General features: G+C 35.9%; 1 protein-coding gene and 1 long non-coding RNA gene across 16 annotated transcripts in view; one reads left to right on the top strand and one right to left on the bottom strand.

Moving 5' to 3' along the window:
- Myo9a (myosin IXA) overlaps nucleotides 1-20,196 on the bottom strand; it is a 187,762-nt gene that overhangs the window by 66,821 nt on the left and 100,745 nt on the right. For all 11 annotated transcript variants that reach the window (XM_085689177.2, XM_085689184.2, XM_085689176.2 and 8 more), the window contains 7 exons: nucleotides 19,601-19,676; nucleotides 12,530-12,676; nucleotides 11,231-11,270; nucleotides 4,688-4,810; nucleotides 3,412-3,492; nucleotides 2,789-2,899; nucleotides 230-352 (listed from right to left, as the gene is read on the bottom strand). In XM_085689177.2, the coding sequence (XP_085545303.2) occupies nucleotides 230-352; nucleotides 2,789-2,899; nucleotides 3,412-3,492; nucleotides 4,688-4,810; nucleotides 11,231-11,270; nucleotides 12,530-12,676; nucleotides 19,601-19,676 (701 nt within the window). The remainder of the gene's footprint in view (nucleotides 1-229; nucleotides 353-2,788; nucleotides 2,900-3,411; nucleotides 3,493-4,687; nucleotides 4,811-11,230; nucleotides 11,271-12,529; nucleotides 12,677-19,600; nucleotides 19,677-20,196) is intronic.
- Nucleotides 1-20,196, top strand: part of LOC125393359 (uncharacterized) — a 122,870-nt gene that overhangs the window by 86,978 nt on the left and 15,696 nt on the right. The window lies entirely within an intron of this gene.

The following is a 20,196-nucleotide window of genomic DNA, read 5'->3' as shown; positions in this document are numbered from 1 at the left end:
AGATCACAAGTTTTCCTCTGACCTCCATCCACACTCATGCCATGGCACATCTGTGCCCATACACATACATATACACACAAATAAATAAAAGCATAAATTTAAAGCCACCTAGCTTAATCAATTTGCTTATAATATTTGATAATACTATCTTTTCATAAAACTTATGACAAAGAAGGTATTATGAAAATATAAAATGCACTCAATTTTGACTAAGGCTCTATATACTTACCATTGTTTTTCCAACTTGGTAATTATCAGGATTAATATTTATTTTTCTGAAGAAATCTTGAATGTTAAATTTAGAAGGGATAATATTTCGGGGAAGAAGTACATGAAAGTGGCTCACAAAATCCTAAAAAGTAAAAAGAAAATGATATCAAATCACAAAAGAACTAGATGAATTTTATACCCTAAACTAACAATAAGGGGTTTCTCAGTCTTTTAATAAATAAAAAAAAATCTTTAAAGCAAGGCAGTGGAAAAGATCAGAATACACTGGAAGAGGGCAGGGGCTACATGAGTGAAGGTACTCTAGGGCATGGTTTTTCAAAACAGGGTTTCTCTGTAGCTTTGGAGCCTGTCCTGGAACTAGTTCTTGTAGACCAGGCTGGCCTCGAATTCACAGAGATCTGCCTGCCTCTGCCTCCTGAGTGCTGGGATTAAAGGCATGCGCCACCACCGCTTGGCCTTTCCCATTCTTTTAAAAATGGAAGGTAGCAAACTGGCGGGGGTGAGAAAATAATGAGAATGGGTATGAGAGTAACGAGAATTTATTATATACATGTATGAAACTGTCAAAGAAAAAACTTATTAATAAAAAAGTAGGATGAAACAAAAGAAATTATTTGTTACTTTATTATAAATAGAGGTGCAGAAGACATGGCTCAGCACTGAATTCCAAGTGTCCACATGCCTGCTAACAGCCATCTGTAACTCATTCACGGGAATACAATACCTGCTTTAGGCCTCCAAAGACACTGTACTCACATGGCACACAGATATACATGCAGGCAAAACAATCATAAACATAAAATAAAAATAAAAGTATCTCTTAAAAATATAGATTCAAAACACAGTAAGAGGAAAGATACTGAGTCTGAAACATGTTATCAAATAAAAACTAAATTTAAAAAAGAAAAATAAATAAAAAAAGAAGGGTAGGAGTTAATTATTCTTTTTGAGAAAACCATACCAAAGACCAAATAAAAGTCATTTACCAAGAACCTGAAATACAGCAAGTAGGGAAAGGAAATAAAGCAGCTTTGGGAACATACAAATGAGAATCAAGTTTTCTCTTTCCCATACAACAAAAACTGCTTAGTTCCTGAAAGGTTCCAATAAAATTTTTACACACATAGCAGTATATCTGATAATGATTGCTGAGTAACATTCTAGAAGCTTTCTACATAAGAAGTATTTCTAAGAAAATTTAAGGAAAAACCAAATGGAACCTATTCATTTGATAAGATCATTCTTATTGAATTATTTCAATTACGGAAAATAAATCAGTGTGAAAATTGCTAAATTATAGTCAAACTCAGAATCAGCAAACATTTTTTTTTCTTTTTTAGACAGGGTTTCCTGTAGTTTTATAGCCTGTCCTGGAACTAGCTCTTATAGACCAGGCTGGCCTTGAACTCACAGACATCCACTTGCCTCTGCCTCCCAAGTGTATCACCTGGTTTAGCAAACATTTTTATCAAATGAGAATAGACAAATAGGAATAGTCAAATACTGTATCGCAGCATATACTCAAGAAGACTGCTGCACTTCCAAAAAATGAGTATTCTCTTAACACTTTTTCAACTTTGTTTAAAAATGGTAAAATTAAAAAAATGAGTCAGGCATGGTGGCTCACACCTTTAATCCCAGCACTCATATGGCAGAAGCAGGTGAATCTCTGAGAGAGCGTGGTCTACAAAAAAAGTTTCAGAACAGCCAAGGCTGTTACACAGGTATATAATAAGTAAAATATGTAGAAATAATTTATGTTTGTTTAATTAATAGTTTGTGGTTTTGCAAATAAAGCTTGCCTGAAGATCAGAGTATAGAGCTAAGCCACTAGAGACCAAGGAGTGGTGGTACCCACTTTTAATCCCAGAACTTGGGAGACAGAGGCAGATGGATCTCTGTGAGTTCAAGACCACTCTGGGCTATACTAGATTGATCCAATCTCAAAGAGCCAGGTGATGTTGGCTTACACTTTTGATCCCAGTACATGGGAGACACATGCCTTTAAACCCAGCATGAAAGGGGTTGGAGACAGGAAGGGATATGGTTGGGTGGAGAGAGAACTATAAAGTGGGAGGAGACAAGAGCTCAGTGCAGTCTGAGGTTTGTGGTAACAGATAGGATCTGAGGATGCAGACTAAGGAGGCAGTCTGAGGTCAAGATTGCTCTTTTGGTTTGAGGATTTGGTAGAGGTAAAAGGTCTCTCTAGTGGCTGGCTGCACTGCTTTTCTGATCTCTCAGCTTTCACCCACTAATATCTGACTCTGGATTTTTTATTAAGAACAGTTGGGGGTTGGAGAGACGGCTCAGTGGTTAATAGCACTGACTGCTCTTCCAGAGGACCCAGGTTCAATTCCAGCACCCACAAGGCAGCTCATAACTGTCTGTAACTCTAGTTCTAGGGGCCTGACCCCCATGGCAAAATGCCAATGCATATAAAATAAAATTTTTTTAAAAAAAAATCTTCTTGTTAAAAAAAAGAACAATTGGAATTTGTGCTACAAATTCACTTGATATGAATATGCATGTGTATATTTATAAATATAAAGTATATAACCTGGAAAGAATACTTGGAGCTATATCCTGATTGACGAATTCGAACTGTCTCCAGCATCCCAGTGTACCGAAGCTGTCTTAGTACCAAAGCATCATTGAATCTTAAGGGCAGCTAAAACAAAGAAAGAAAAAAGTTAATAGATCTCCAAATTCAGATTTGTCTTAAAAGTACAGCTGACTTTTGAGTATCCAGACTGACAAACATATCTACACATTACACTTCAACAAACTATAAACAATGGCACTGAAATAGAAAAGGTTAAGGGTAAAAATTTCTAATCATGAAAATGCTAAATAATTTTTAAAAAAACATAGACTATCTAAACAGAAGAGGTTAACTAGTATTAATAGTAATACAATTTTCAGAGAAAAAAATCTTTTCTTCTAATGGAATTTCAAGGGCTGTTAATACTTATCCCGCAGAGTCTAGTACATGTTGAATCAAATCCACAAACACCTTACAGATGGGCAATACATTAAAAGACTAGCTATAAATAATATTTATAAAATATAAATTTCCATATAAAAACTATGCATAATTCCTCTCTATTCCCTTTTAATGTAATTCGAGCTTTGTTATGAAGTAACCTGAGTGATGTGCTGTCTTATACAGAATACTTTTACCTTTTCTGCATTGGAGCGAATACATTTTACAAAATACGGTTCTGCTTGATCAAGTGTCTCCATCAGCTTGCTTAAGGAGGCCTGCAATAAAAGTAGTGTCATTAGTATGCTTTTACTTAGGAGTTGACAAGTGACTCTTAAATATAAACAAGTGTGGCAAATATGGAAACAACCTTCTATACATATATATAAGGGTTTGTTTCTGAAAAGGAAACTGTGTACATTCCCATTCTGTTTAAATCAAGAATTTGCTGAGGCTAAGGAATGCAGTTTAAACTTAATCCTAAAGCTGAGGCCCTGGCAATAGTCATTATTGCAGACGCATTTTGGAAAACTCTAAATAGAGAATGATTTTCCACTATTCTTCACATTTCATTAAGTAACAATATTCAAATGCATTTTTTTAAATAAAAGCAAGGTAGTCTTGCTTTTTTTCTTTTCTTTTTCCTGTTTGTTTTGAGATAAGACCTTAATATTTGTTCAAGGTTGGCCTATAACAAGCTATGTAGCTCAGGCTGACCTTAACTTGTGATGTTCCTATGTCAGCCTTCTGAGTATTGTGTTTACAGACATATGTCACCATGCCCTGGCATTGATATTCTTGCCAGTTTTAGAAATCACTCAGAAAAGAACCACTACCTTAAATGAATTTTAATGTTTGTGAAGTATGTAGTGATATTCTCTCTTGGTTTTATATATATCCCAATTAGTCTAGATAGAGTATCAGTTTTTGATCTGCTCAAAAAACCAGAGCTTTTGTTTTACTTAATCTCCTTCTCCTTCAATAGTCTTCGGGTTTTCTTTTTAAGAATTTTTTTTAAAGACTTATTGTATTTTTTGTTTTGTGTGTGTGTGTGTGTGTGTATACACTAGATTCCTGAGGCCCACAAAGGTCCGAAGCATCAGACTGGTTGTGAGGCACCCCTTATATCGGTGCTAGCAACCCAACTAAAATCCTCTGCAAGCACATTTGTACTTTAAACCTTCTCTCCAGACCCTTTTGTTTATAGCTTCACAGATTTCTATTTATCTTTGTAATTTTCCTTCTTTCTTCTTGCTTAGGATTAAATGTATCCTTCACTTTCTATTTTATTAAAGAAAAACCTCTGACTCTTGGATATACAACCTAACTACTTTTCTAATAAAGGTACTCTCAATTCTACGGCTTCATAGGCAATGAATCACATCACATCAATGATCTTAAGCTTACTTTGATCCTTCAACAACAACCTTTAAGAAACAGATTGTATTTAGCAGGAGTAGAAAAAGTAATAACCTGAAACTGAGCACTGATACTGGGAGGTTTCTTCTTCTTGTGCAGATGAAGAAGGGATTTGGTAATCCGATCCTGTAGGGTGAGTCTTGTCAGATGCTTCAAAGAATTTACCTCCAGCAAGTGCTAAAGAGAAGGGGAAAATTTTATTTATATATATATACATATATATACATACATATATACATATATACATATATACATATACACACAATACACACACATATACTTATATATGATAAAATATCATTAGCCACTTTTCATTATTTCCAATTGTGAGAAATATTTTATTCTACCAAAGGTGGTTAGTCTGACAAGGGCTCTCCTCCTTTCCCTCTGTGTCAATAAGCAAATCATGTCAGAGTGTAAAGCCCAGTACTCATCAATAGGATGAGACACCACCTATATGAGGTCTAAAAGATAAAGCCATTTTGGCAAAACTGGTTACTAGCTAGATTTGGCTTCTGGCATGCCCTTCTTGCAAAAAGAGCAATCACCTTGAAGACTTACTCTTGTAGAATATTATATTAACCCTGTATAGATGTGTTACATTTGTTTTTGCTGCAGAACATTAACTGTATAAAAGTGTGTTACTCTTGTTGATGTTGCATTTGTTTAATTATGTAAAGAAATGTTGTATTTGCTTCACCTTGATTGCCTAAGGACCTTGACTGATCAAATAAAGAGTTGAATGGCCAATAGCTAGGTAGGAAAAATAGATGGGGCTGGCAGGGAGAGAAAATTAACAGGAGAAGGAATCTAGGCTCAAGAGAGGAAGGGGAAGAAAGAGGTGGAGGAGACAACGATGGTGACGCGTGGAGCAAGAAGCTAAACAGTCACCAGGAGCAGCGATAGTAAGATATACAGAAAGAAAAGTAAAAAGCCGAGAGGAAAATGGTAGATGAAGACAAATAGGTTAATTTAAGCTAAAAGAGCTAGCCCGAAAAGAGCTAAGCTAAGGCCAACCATTCAAAACTAGACTCCGTATCATGATTGGCCTTAGCCAAGAGGTTAGCAGGTCAAGTGGTAAGGATTACTCCATCACCAAAGGAGCCACTTCTACACTTTGAAATGGTAGCCAGGACAGGAACAGGGGCAATAAAAATAGTACAGGGAGTTAATACTATAGAATAAAAGGCTATAAAGGAGTCAAAGAAAGACCCTGGCTACTGGAAGAATTCCAGAGAAATGTCAAACCTTTAGGGTCAAGGGTTCCAGATACCCCAGGCTGCTGTAGCACTGGCCTCTGCCTATGCTAAGGTATATTCTGATTTGTTAGACCCATGCAAGGGCTCTAACGTTTGTAGATCCCAATACCTAAGGCTTGGATGAAAGCTGTAACATTAAAGGTGCCACCTGGTGCTATTCCAATCTGCCTAGTACCACTCACTGCTACCAAATACTAAATTATACATAAGGAGCCAAGGCCAGCACTTGAAGAGACTCCTTACCTACCCACAATTTGTATTTAGCTAGAGCAAAGTGGATAACATTTCTACCCTGTTAGGACACAAAAAAAAAAGTGATATGAAAAATGGGTTTTCATTAGATATAAAATCGTTTGGCATCTTGATCTACAATTTTGAAGCCTCCAGAATTATAATATTTTAATATAGTTGTTCAAAGAAACTAATGTAACTCTCATGTTAAGGATGATACAAATGGGAAATAAAATTAACTCAAGATTTGATTTTGAGTAACTATAAAAATTTGCTAGGGGAGGAACACAGTAAAAAGCATTTGAGGTGTGAAAAAGAGAAAAAGAGAATATCAAAACAGAAATATACAATAGGGCATTTGATGGTTTGAATGATACCGCCCCCATGGGCTCATGTTTGAATGCTTGGTCCCCGGTTGGCAAAACTGTTTATGAAGGACTCATGTGTAACCATGTTCGAGGAGGTATGTCACTAGGGGGTGGGTTTTGAGGTTAAGAAAGCCTCATTCTCAGTTAGCTCTCACTGCTGTGGATCAAGATGTGAGCTCTCAGTTCTCCAGCCTGCCTGCTGCCATGCTCCATGACTCTACCCCTCTGAAAATGTAATCCTCAATGAGCTCTTCTATATATTGCACTAGCAATTGTGTCTTAACAAAGCAACAGAAAAGTAACTAAGACAGAGCAACGCAAAATCATTACAAGAATATAGCTCCACAGAATAGTTTAAGAAAGGATATTAAAACAGAAGTGATCATTTTGAGTTATGGGATAAAATAAAGCCTAAGAGGAAAAACCCCAATAAGGATATTATAGTTATTATCTTGCAGATGGATTAAACTGTAACCTACTCAGATAGTCCCATTTCAGGTGGATAATTCTGTGCATAAAACTAACCTGTTATCTAAAAGAAACACATGTCATCTTGGATCTGGATGCATACCAACTAAATACTAAGTGTGGCACAATCCAAGAGTTCTGAGAGAAGGGCTCATAAAATGACAAGATCTCAGAGAACTCTCCAGATCTCTCTTCCCTTCCTTACTCATTGAGCATTCATATCTGACTACTACTCACTACTTTTGTGAGCTCAACTTTGAGATTCCACATGTGAGATATTGTACAATTTGACTTTACCTGGATTTTTTTCACTAAGGATAATCATCTTGAAGTTCATTCATGTGGTTGCAAATCACAGAATTCTTTTTTAAAGATTGAGTAGAATTCCACTGTGGCCATAAATTACATATCCCATCCCTCAATTCACTGAGTAGGCACTTAGACAAGATACCAGATACAGAAACAACCTATTTTAAACACAACATTGTAATGCTGACTTAAGCTCTTGTGGACAAGTAATATGTTTTTCTTTTCTTTCTTTTTTTTTTTCCCAAAACAAGATTTCTCTGTAGCTTTGGTGCTTGTCCTGGAACTAGCTCTTGTAGACCAGGCTGACCTCGAACTCACAGAGATCCGCCTGCCTCTGCCTCCCGAGTGCTGAGATTACAGGCATGCGCCACCACCGCCCGGCTTGTATTTTTAACTATTTAAAAAGGAATATCCAAACTATTCTTTTAAAAAAATCCTTACTTACAATCCCCACTTTGCTGGTCCCCCAGTCCAACTCCCACAAATGTTAAGGGTTGAACAAGCACTCTACAACTGACCTATATCCCCAGTTCAACTTCCAAGTTTATGATAATAGTTGTTCTAACTAGGAGTATTAACTGTTATCTCATCATGAGTTTTATTTGTACTCCTCTGATGATCAGTGATGTTAAGCATTTGGAAAATATGTATCTGTTGGCCATGTGCATGTCTCCTTTGGAGAAACATCTATCTGGGGACTTTTTAATTGAGTAACATTCCTAATACTTGTCTGTACATATTTTGGCTATTAACCCTTGATTAGGAATATGGTTATGTACAGCTTTTTAGTTTGATAATACTATTTATCTATTTTTTGCTTGTCTCCTGTGTATTTTGAAATATCTAAGAAATCACTACATCCCCACAAGTGTCATAGAGCTTTTATACAATGTATTTAACTCATTAACGTAATTAGGTATTTTGTATCTGAGGTGGTCCGTTCCATTCTTTTACATCCAGTTGTAAAAACACTTTTTATTGAAGAGACTGTTCTTTATCCAGTGTGTTCTTGATAACCTTTGTCAAAAATCATCATAAATATGTAGTGTTTTCCCTAGGTTCATTACAGTGTCCCATTGTTGGCTGTGCCCTTTTTTAAAAACTTCTAACATTTTATAGGCAGTATATCTGATGTGTGTATGTGCATGTTTGTGTTCAAGTGTACACATTATGGTGGTCAGAGGACAGCCTTGGGTGTTGGCCTTCAACTTTCATCTTGTCTGAAACAGTTCCTTGTTGCACTACTACACATGCCAGAAAGTCCATGAGCTTCTGGGGACTCTGTCTCCATTTCCCATCTTGCTGTACAAACATTAGAAACAAAGATACATGCTACTTACCGTATGCAGTATTATGTGGTTTCTTGGGATTTACACTCTGGGCCTCAAGCTTATGCAGGAAGTACTTTTTCTCACTGAGTTACCTTTTAAGTCTATCTTTTTTGTAAATGGCATTTAATACTATTTTGATAACTACAGGTCTTTAATAACACGGATGGCACAACATATCAAGCTTCATTCTTTTTGTTCAAGACTGCTTTGACTTTGTGCATTTCTGTCAGGATTTTTTTTTCACATCTATATAAAGTGACAATAGGGGCTGTATCCCATATATAAATCAATCAGTGACATTAGGTGCTAGAAATTATCTTAATAATAATATTTCTAAGCCATGAATTGGAAAGCTCATTTTCCATTTATTGTGCTCTATATAATTTTCTGTATATAGATCTTTTACTTCTATGGTTCAATTTGCTATAAGCATTCTATGTTTTATGGTGCTGTTATAAACAGAATTGTTTTGTAATTTTTTTGGATATGGTCAGTTTATTAAAACATGATTTTTACATTGCAGTCATCCTCTCAAACTTTATTGAATTCACTTATTATATCTAACACTGTTTAGAGGATTGTAGTGATATTTTGTTTGTGTTTTAACAAGTAAAGCTTGCATGAAGAGTACAGCGCTAAGTCTCTAGAGGCTGGGAAATAGTGGCACACACCTTTAATCCCACGACTCAAGAAACAGAGGTAGACAGATCTAAGTTCAAGACCACCCTGGGATACATGAAGAGAAACAGAGCTCACACAAAAGTGATCCCACCACTTGGGATAACATACCTTTAATTCCAGCACTAGGGAGTTAGAGACAGGAAGGGGGAAGGCTGGACAGAGAGAAGAATATAAGGCAGGAGGAGACAAGAGCTCAGTGCAGTCTGATATTTGGTGGCGACAGTTGCACTCTAAGGAGACAGCCTGAAGGCAGGATTGCCCCTTTGATCTAAACAATGATGAAGATAAAAGGTCTCTCCAATGGCTATCCACACTGCTTCTCTGATCCTTCAGCTTCCACCCCCTAATATCTGACTCTGGGTTTTATTTATTAAAACCAACAAGAATTTGTGCTAGAGAGAATCTATAAAGATTGTTGTAAGAACATGTCACAAGACAACAGAGGTTATTTCACTGCTTCCTTTCTAAGTTGGGTGACTTTTGTTTCTTTTTATTGCTTAATTTCTTGGTTAATACTTGTTATTTTAATAGAACTGATATGAGAAGGCACCTGTATTATAACCCTGTATTTTCCCCACTCAGTAAGAACTGATTTAGCTACAAAATATGTAGCCTTTAGTGTGTTATCATGTAGGGATAGGGATTTTTTTGTTTGGTTGGTTGGTTTTGTTTTTTGTTTGTTTGTTTGAGACAGGGTTTCTCTGTAGTTTTGGAGCCTGTCCTGGAACTAGCTCTTGTAGACCAGGCTGGCCTCAAACTCACAGAGATCTGCCTGCCTCTGCCTCCCGAGTGCTGGGATTAAAGGCGTGCGCCACCACTGCCTGGCTGGGATGGAGACTTTTATCAAATAGTTTTTCTTCATCATTTACTGCTCATAAGTTCCATTCACTGAGTTACAAATCACACTTGATCCAGATGTACAGTCATTTAGCTATGCTATTGGATCCAATTTGCAAGAAGGAGAGAGGGAGGGAGGGAAGAAGGGAGGCCCTTCCTTTGGGAGGGTGCCGTAGAAGCATGAGATTTGATGTAGAGATGAATTCATTCCAGAGACATTTAGGACCTGACTTAGTCTCAAGAACAAAGAAGGAGAGAGACCCATGAAGTGCAAATTCTTATTAATTCTACAATATATACTAGATCTGAGACCAATCCAGCACCCTCATTACCTTTCTTTATATTAAAAAATCTGTTTTTAATATAAAAATTCATATGAAATTCGAATGTCAGGGCTGGAGAGATGGCTCAGAGGTTAAGAGCACTGGCTGCTCTTCTAGAGGTCCTGAGTTCAATTCCCAGCAACCACATGGTGGCTCACAGCTGTCTGTAATGAGGTCTGGTGCTGTCTTCTGACCTGTAAGCATACATGTGGACAGAACACTGTATACATAATAAATAAATCTTTAAAAAGAAAAAAAGAAAGAAATTCGAATGTCAGTGTTCACAAATGAAGTTTTCTCACCATCTGAACATACTTGTTCAGTTACTTATTATCTAAAGTTGTTATTATTAAAGTTATTATCTATTATCCTACAACAGCAGACCTAAGTACTTACAAGAGACCACTGGCTCACAGAGATTATTCAACTCTTTATAGAAACACTGTTCAACATTAGTAAGAGATGAGAATTAATTAGAGAATTACATAATCTCTAACTAGACATGTTTCAGAATTCACATTTTTGCTTTATCCTGTCTCAAGGAAAATTAAAAGATCTTATGTAAACAGTATTTGCATATTTCAGGAGCTTAGAGAAACAGAAGAATGGTGTTTCTCAAAGTAATTTATTTGCCTGAATTATTAGGCTTGTCCACTTCCTAGATGACTTTGGTATTTCTAAAATGAACTCAACTAAGAACACAGTCTCTATTTTGAACATAAATAAGGCATAAATAATTTTTTTAAAAGTCACTCAATGGGAACAAATACATTTTTTCCACAGAACTCACCTTTGGAAGAACAGGTTTTGATCTGAAGTTTTTGTTTCGTCTATAAAGATAAAACATTCATTAAAAGAAAAAGAAACTACAGTAAAAATGAGTGATTTTTAAGAGCTCTCTCGTGGAATTAAATACTTCATTTGGGAAATGTGGGCCCTCTATACAAAAACGTTATCTGACTGAATCAAGCAGGTACCATTGAGAAAAGAGTAAGCAAGGACAAGACAAGGAGGAAGTACCAGCTTTGTAACTTAGGAACACGCAGAGCTAAGCCTGAAGGTTAGTGATATGGTGCTGTAATTTTTAAGCTCTAAGCTTCACTTTCTTGTATGTAGGCAGGCTTCTACTTTCCAACACCTACTAAGATTGATTTCTACCATTAAAAGATTTTTAAGATACACTTAGATTTCATAAATGGTTAAAAATATACATTTCATAAAACAATCTTTCATTTTATAAATTAATTTTTTTCTATTCATTTTTTCCTATTCATCAATAAAAATTAACTTTTATTTTGGCTTCAGAAAATGAGCAAATACAGTTCAGTGCTTAGAACATTGGCTAAGTTAAAAGGACTACCATGAATCTTAAGTTTTCACCTACCAAAGTATAACTTCTCTAAACGTTAGGTTTACTATGATAGACTATAAAATAAGGACAGTTAAGACCATTTGTTTCTTAGTATTGTTGAGAGATTTAAGGGGAGTTAATACACACATCCAGAGAAGAGCAAGACTTCCATAAATTAAGCCTACTGACACTATTAAGCAATTACTTCAATAGAGATTTAGACTCCAATTTAGGCATATCTAGTTTACAATACATGAAAAATAAATGCTTGGAAAATGCCTGATATATTAATGCTTTAGTTTAAAGGAATATCATACATGGTTATCTCCATGTCCAAACCAATCCTTCATAATGAAAAATAAGAATTATATGACACTACACATACATATGCATGAGATTTCTCTACCCAAGTGCTAAGTCTAAAGAATAAAAATTGTAGCAATGACAGGGAATCCTAAAAAGATCTAAATTTTTTTCTCTACAAGAAAATAACAAAAATCATTCTCTGTAATTAATACATTTAACCTTTTGGGGTTGTGCTAGTAAATAGGGGAAACAGAAAATAAAGCAATGTTATCTATAATGCATTAGACTCGTAGTTTTTAAAACTAAGTACATTTCAATTTTTTTAAATCAAAATTATACCCATGCGTATAATACTTCACCTTTCATTATATGTTTTGTAAGAAAATTTAATAAAATACTCCTTTGCAAAATCTATTACTAATAAATACTGACGTGAGAATTCCATGAGCTCTTTCCAGGAGTTTGCTGCTTGCTGAATTAGCAAATATCCCATCTTTATCAAGCAAGGAAGTGTTGCTAGTAGGTAGTCTGCTTTGGCGAATGCCAGTTCTGACATTCCAAGAAATATCAAATGTATCACTGTGGAAAAAAATTGGTATAACTTGCTTAATTGCCTCTATATTATTATATTGGTATAAAAATTACATTATAGATATGAACCATTAAAAGATTTCAATGTTAAGCAACATAAAATGGCTTTTTTACAATGACTACCAATCAAGTGGGACTTCTCTATCACTCAGAAAAAATTTTACTAGATTCTATGCAAATGTACAGGTAGATGAATACATCATATAGGTGACATCATTAGCATACTGTTAAACATACATATATATTTTAATACATAATAGAATCTATCATGCCTTTCTTTTTTAGAACATTCAAAAGCTCCCATTGGGATTATAACATTAACAGGTCACATGATTCTATGGCTTATCTAATTTCTTCCTGAGACATCTTATTCATAAACAAATGTTACTGACACATCAACCAAAAATACTGAGCTCTTGCTACAGATTGAGCACTATCATCAACACTAGGGGCAGAGGAATGAAAACACAATTATCAGTAATTATAGCACAATACTTAACAAAGGGCTTTCCAGGTAAACGTATAAATTTAAATCTCTTCAGAAGCCCATAAAAATATAAATACTATTTTAAAGGAATTAACACTTAAGAAGAAAGAGAATAAGAGCAATAGTGATGTATCCTTGCAATATGGAGTCACATTTCTAGGGCGTTGATTGTTTTTTTCTTTACATAGACAAGGGGTGAAAGAGAAAGTCTGTAATTTGAACAATGGTATACACAGGTGAGGACAGTAATATTACACAGAAGTTAAGAATAATATTGAAAATAGAGGTACTCAGTCTTTTGGGAGTTTTGTTTTGTTTTATTTATTTGCGGGGTGGGGGGGGGGGTTTCAAGACGGAGTTTCTCTGTAGCTTTGAAGCCTGTTCTGGAATTAGCTCTTGTAGATCAGGCTGGCCTCGAATTCAGAGATCCGCCCGCCTCTGCCTCCCAAGTGCTTGGATTAAAGGCGTGCGCCACCACCGCCTGGCGAGTAGTGCTCTCTTGCTGGGTCCCTCTGCCTCTTTCTCTAGGCACCATGGCTGCAGCATGATCACCACTGGTGTTAAGACTTAAGTACTAAAAACAGCCTGGCATAAGAACAGACAGGAGGACCAATGGAACCGAATAAAAGACCTGGATATCAATCCACACATCTTCAAACGCCTGATTCTTGATAAAGAAGCAAAAAATATCAAATGGGAAAAAAAGCATATTTAACAAGTGGTGCTGGCATAATTGGATATCAACATGTAGAAGAATGAAAATAGACCCATTATCTATCACCATGAACAAAACTCAAGTCCAAATGGATCAAAGACTTCAACATAAAGCCAGCTACACTGAACCTTATAAAAGAGAAAGTGGAAAGTACACTTGAACGCATTGGTACAGGGACCCACTTCCTAAATAGAACCCCAGCAGCACAGACACTGAGAGAAACAATTAATAAATGGGACCTCTTGAAAATGAAAAAGCTTCTGTAAGGCAAAAGACATGGTCATCAAGACAAAACAGCAGCCTACAGAATGGGAAAAGATCTTCACTAACCCCACATCAGACAGAGGTCTGATCTCCAAAAAATACAAAGAACTCAAGAAATTGGACACCAAAAGCTCACATAATTCATTAAAAAAAAATGGAGTACAGACCTAAACAGAGAACTCTCAACAGAGGAATCTAAAATGACTGAAAGACACTTAAGGAAATGTTCAACATTCGTTAGAAATCAGAGAAATGCAAATCAAAACAACTCTGAGATTGATTTTACACCTGTAAGAATGGCCAAGATCAAAAACACTGATGACAACTTACACTGGAGAGGTTGTGGGATAAAGGGAACATTTCTGCATTGCTGGTGGGAACGCGAGCTGGTACAACCCCTTTGGATGTCAGTGTGGCAATTTCTCAGAAAATTAGGAAACAACCTTCCTCAAGACCCAGCAATATCACTTTTGGGTATATATCCAAAGGATGCTCAATCATGCCACAAGGACATGTGCTCAACTACATTCATAGCAGCTTTGTTTGTCACAGCCAGAACCTGGAAACAACCTAAATGTCCCTCAACTGAAGAAAGAATAAGGAAAATGTGGAACATTTACACAATGGAGTACTACACAGAAGAGAAAAAAAATGACAGCTTGTATTTTGCAGGAAAATGGATGGAGCTAGAAAACATTATTTTGAGTGAGGTAACCCAGACCCAGAAAGACAATTATCACATGTACTCACACATAGGTGGTTTTTAAACATAAAGCAAAGAAAGCCAGCCTGCAAACCACAATCCCAGAGAACTTAGACAACAATACAGATACTAAGAGAGACTCACAGAGATCTGATCTACATGGGAAGTAGAAAGTATAAAAAGACAAGATCTCCTGAGTAAATTGGGAGCATGGGGACCTTGGGGGAGGGCTGTAGGGGAAGAGGAAAGTCAGGGAGGGGAGCAGAGAAAAATGTAGAGCTCAATAAATATCAATGTAAAAAAACAGCGATATAAAAAAATTAGCCAACTGACAGGGAACACAATGATGTTTCAGGAAGTGACTTCACACATCAAAACAGATACTGTTTTTCAATCTTAAACATGAATATTTGATCGATACTCCACTAGACATTCAAAAAAAGCCCTTGGTACGAAAAAGAAATCAAAACAGAAAATAACTTCAAGGATACCAGGTATGCTGTTCCCAGGACTTTGGAGGCCGGGGCAGTTAGATCTCTGTGAGTTTGAGGACAGTCTAGTATAGAAGAGACTATGTTTCAAAAACCAAAACAAGGAACAAGAACAAACAAACACAAAAAAACCTTAGAAGAAAATGGTCTAGACATGAGGGGGAGGGGCTACAAGTAATATTCTTAGGAGAAAGCAAACTTGAAACTTTTGAAATTAGGTACATCAATAATATATGAATATGCAGAATATACTCATTCATTAGTTTAAGATAACAACTTGGCACCAACCATAAGTCAATTATTCTATTACTGCACATCCAACATTTAAAAAACAAACTAAAATCCTTATATGGTTTATATTAAGTATGAGGAGATTAATAAGCAACAGGAAAACATTCTCTAGGTCATATAGCTAGGTGAAGAAAAAAACTAATAAACAAAATAAAATATGGTAAGCTTTTAAAATAGAATAGTTAGAGAAGGTTTCATAGATAAAGCTCAAATAGTGATGTCAATTGTGGTGCTACAGGCCTGCAATCCCAAGACTGGGAAAGATGAGGCAAGAGGTCCAAGAACTACGGATCAGGTACAGTTACACTGCGGAGCTCAAAGACAGCTTCTGCAATTATATAGGAAGACTGTCGTTTGACAAATAAGATTTTAATTAATAAAATAGCAATTAGAAAAAGTGAAGTCATTACCTGGTTAGAGAGACCAAACACAAAATCCCTGAAATGGGCATGTTATTGATGAGTCTAAGATACAGTGATAAAGAGATCATGATATATGTGCCTTTTTAGAAAGCTAAAGGATTTTGGCTTTCACTTGAATGAGTGAGAATATATCATGATTTTAAGTAAAATATTAACATAATTCGTTTAATGTATAAAAATAATCATCTGGTTTTGGACATTGAGGACAAAACCTAATTAATTTAAAATAACTCATGCAAAATATGATAGCATGAAATGATGTAATGATAGTAGTTAAGTTATGATAAAAATTCCCAGGTATCATTTGAGGGCAAAGTTGACAAGGCTTGATGGCGTAACAAATGCACATTGTATGAGAAAGAATTATAAATCACTCTAAGACATATTTAAACCAGTAACAGCAGACTTACAGGTGAAGAAATGAGAGATAAACAAAACCAAAAAGAGAATAAATAAAAGAGATCAAAAGAGGCCAAATGCTTTAGTAAAGACTGTATAGAGTACCCACACCTGGAAGAGTGGAAGTATCATGGAAAAGGCTAAATAACCAACAATTTAAAAAGTTAAAAGCATTTAATTCACGCCTACCAGCTCACTAAGTATCACGGTGATGTCAAACCTTACAACAAAGGTCTGTATTTCAATTACATAAGGGACTAAGGCAGGAGTTCAAGGCCTGTCTGAGCTACAGTATGAGTTGAATATCAGCTGGAGCAACTTAATATGATCCTACATAAAACAAAGTAAAAAGAGGGCTAGGGCTGAAGACAGAGCTCAGTGTGGAGTGGTGGCCTGGCATGAACAAGGTTCTAAATTCAACCTCTAGTACTGGAGGAGAGAAAAAGTTATGGGAAAGAATAATATTACTCATCTGATGGCAGTAAGGGAGCAACAGATATGTTGTTTCCCCATATGATATAACAATCGCACTAGTCAGACATACTCTTACAACACTATAGTAATTTATCCCTTTCTCCACAAAGAATATATCCTAAGATCTCCATATCTGAAAAGGACAGTACCTAAGTCCACCAATGTCTATACTTACTTCATACATATAAATTCTGTGGTGGTTTGAATAAGAATGGTCCCCACTGGCACATATATGTGAATGCTTGGCTCTCAGGGAGTGGCACTACTTGAGAATGAGTAGGAGGTGTGGCCTTGTAGAAGAAGTGTGTTACTGAGCATAGGCTTTGAGGTTTCAAATACAAGGCAAGACCAAGGGCTTTCTCTCTTCCTTTTCTCTATAGATCCAGATATAGAACTCAAAGATAATTCTCAAGCAACAATTCAGCCATGCTTCAAGCCATGAAGAAAATGAACTAAACCTCTGAAACTGTAAGCAAGCCCCAACTAATTGCTGAGGCACATTTTTAACCAAAGCACTCGGAAGGCAGAGGCAGGGGATCTCTGTGAGTTTGAGGCCAGTCTGGTCTACAGAGCAAGTTCCAGGACAGTCAAAGGTACACACAGAGAAACCCTAACTTGGGGGAAAAGAAAACAAGTTGTGGTCATGGTGTTTCTTCAAAGCAACAGAACTTAAAACAAATACCTATGATAACTTTCATTTCTAAATTAGTCACAGTAAGTAATTAACAACAATATTAACTAACAATAAAAGACAACACTGGTAAGAAACAACATTCATAAAAGCAATGTCATCATAATATAAAGAATAGCATATAATTTTAAATATGGGAATTTGGGGGGCTGGAGAGATGGCTTAGGTTAAGAGCACTTATTGCTCTTCCAGAGGTTCTGAGTTCAGTTCCCAGCAATCACATGGTGGATATCTGATATGCTCTTCTGGCATGCAGGCATACACAATAAAAAAAAAATCTTTTTAAAAAAAATGAGAATTTTTTATTTTTTAGAATTTCCTATTTAGGTTTTTTTTTGAGGTCAGTCATCCACGAATAAATTAAAATGTAGAAAGCAAAGCAAAATGAAAACAACTACACTTTGGAAATCTGAGGTCTATTGATAGCTTGTAACTTCCAGGGAAAAGTTTCTCTACTAAATCTCAGCTAAGTCTGGTCATATCATCTCTTGAAACAGTGACAGCTATTTAACCTTTATACCAAAAGTGGTAGGAGAGAGTCGTGTGCATCTTTTTGGAATAGCCTCCACACAACTCATAGTCAATATGGGCATAAAGAACTTTCTCCTCCATATGTTAGAGATTTATGTGCTGATAAATGCAGAAAAAACAAACAGGTAGTGAACACTACTATATTTTCTACATTGTTGCAAATCCTCTTCCCCTCCACTTGAATAACCTCAGTGGACTTAAAAGTAATCACCATTATCTATTTCCAACCTTCAACTTTCTCCTGTTCTGATTTGGAGAACCAGGTAATAGCAGTAATTCACATATGTGCATATAATGGAAAATAACTGCATGTGTTCATGGAAAAGAATCATAAAACAGCTGTGATATTCTTAACATACTGATCTTGGGCACAGAAAGAGTCTACACTTGAAAATAAAAAACAAACAAGCAAACAGAAAAAGCAAGAGGAAAACAAACCAAGTCAAACAAAGACGACACGAGCAAAGGAAGAATGATCTGATTTCTATTTACCATATTATTACTTTCAAATGGCCACCACCTACCAATCAAAAAGATGAAACATCATACACAAAAAAACATACACTCACTCAGAACTCATGACCTACTCAGAGGAAAAAAAACAAGTCAACAGAAACTATTTGTGGAAAAGATGTCTTGGCAGATATACTAATAAAAGACTTTAAAAGTAGTCAAAACCTAGTGTGGGCTGATTCAGATCTGTAGTCTCAATACTTCAGAGTTAGATGATCAGAAATTCAAGATCATTCCAGGCTATATAGCAAGCTCTAGACCAGCCTATACTATACGAGACACGTTTCAAACAAACCTCCAAGCAAATGGAATAGTAATCCCAGGGTAGGACTAGCAAGCTAGCTGAACAAGTTGAGGCATTTATTGTCAAGCCTGATTATATCAGTTTGATAAATGGGTCCCACATGGGTGAAGGAAAGAACCTGGGCCCCTTCTGGTCCCCTAAGTTCACTGACTCATACTATGCACATTCTCCACCCCAACAAACACAAAGTCCACAACTAATGTAAAAACTGGAAGTCATGGCACAGGTCTGTAACCCAGTTCTCTTATGCTAAGACACAAGGTGGAAACAGGATAATCTCCAGAAGCTTGTGAGCCAGCTACTCTGATGTAGTCGTGAACAACAAAGAGACCGAGGCACCTCAAACAAGGTACAATGCAAGAACTGATGCCACACATGTGCCATGATACATGTGCCTTCACCCTTACACACACAAACACATCCCAACATATTTCTCACAAATATACAAAAACATAAATCTGAGTAAGTGTGGTGGTGGCACACACCTATAATCCCAACACTCAAACTGAGGCAGGAAAATTAAAAGATGAACGGCTGCCAGGCTGCACAGCAATATCCAAAATTATCAATAAGATTGTTATTCAGCTCATATTTCCTTGTAAACATATATATAGAGACCAAACTTACTGTTGATTTTTTTCATTTAGAGTATTCATGCCCTGAAGATCAGAAAGAGGTGTTCTTGGGTTTTTACGGGTTATACCTAACAAAAGAAAAAAGGGGGGGGGGGGAGAAAATTTCAAACCAGTGCACCTTCAAAATACTAAAGAAAAATATTTTCTAAAGACAAATAAGAATTAATAAACTTAGTTTTTGAATAAATGTCAGGTACTAGGAAAAGTTTTGTAACTATCAAAACCACAATTCGATTAAATGAACCCAAATTGGAAATTCAAGAGCAAATTCTTAATTATTTCATTTAAGCATTAACATTAGGAAATATAGAAGTAAACGGGCTGAAGACTAAAAACACACAAAATTCACAAATATTCAAAATACTTCTAACCTGACTACTTTGTATCATTTTTTGTCAACAAATACACTGATATGTAAACATAAACTTTAGAGATCTATTGATCTTACAAATAAAGACACTGGAGATCAAAGATGTTTCCTTATGAATCTTGTGAATATTTAACAAGAGAATTTTATTATAGGTCCTGTATATACAAGATCAATTTCATTATTACACACACACATACATACATTTAAGATACACTAGA

Source organism: Myodes glareolus, chromosome 4 (assembly GCF_982192425.1).
Source record: "Myodes glareolus chromosome 4, mMyoGla1.1, whole genome shotgun sequence".
Lineage (NCBI taxonomy): Eukaryota > Metazoa > Chordata > Mammalia > Rodentia > Cricetidae > Myodes > Myodes glareolus.
The sequence above is the reverse complement of the archived record's forward strand: the minus strand, read 5'-3'. Positions and strand labels throughout refer to the sequence as shown.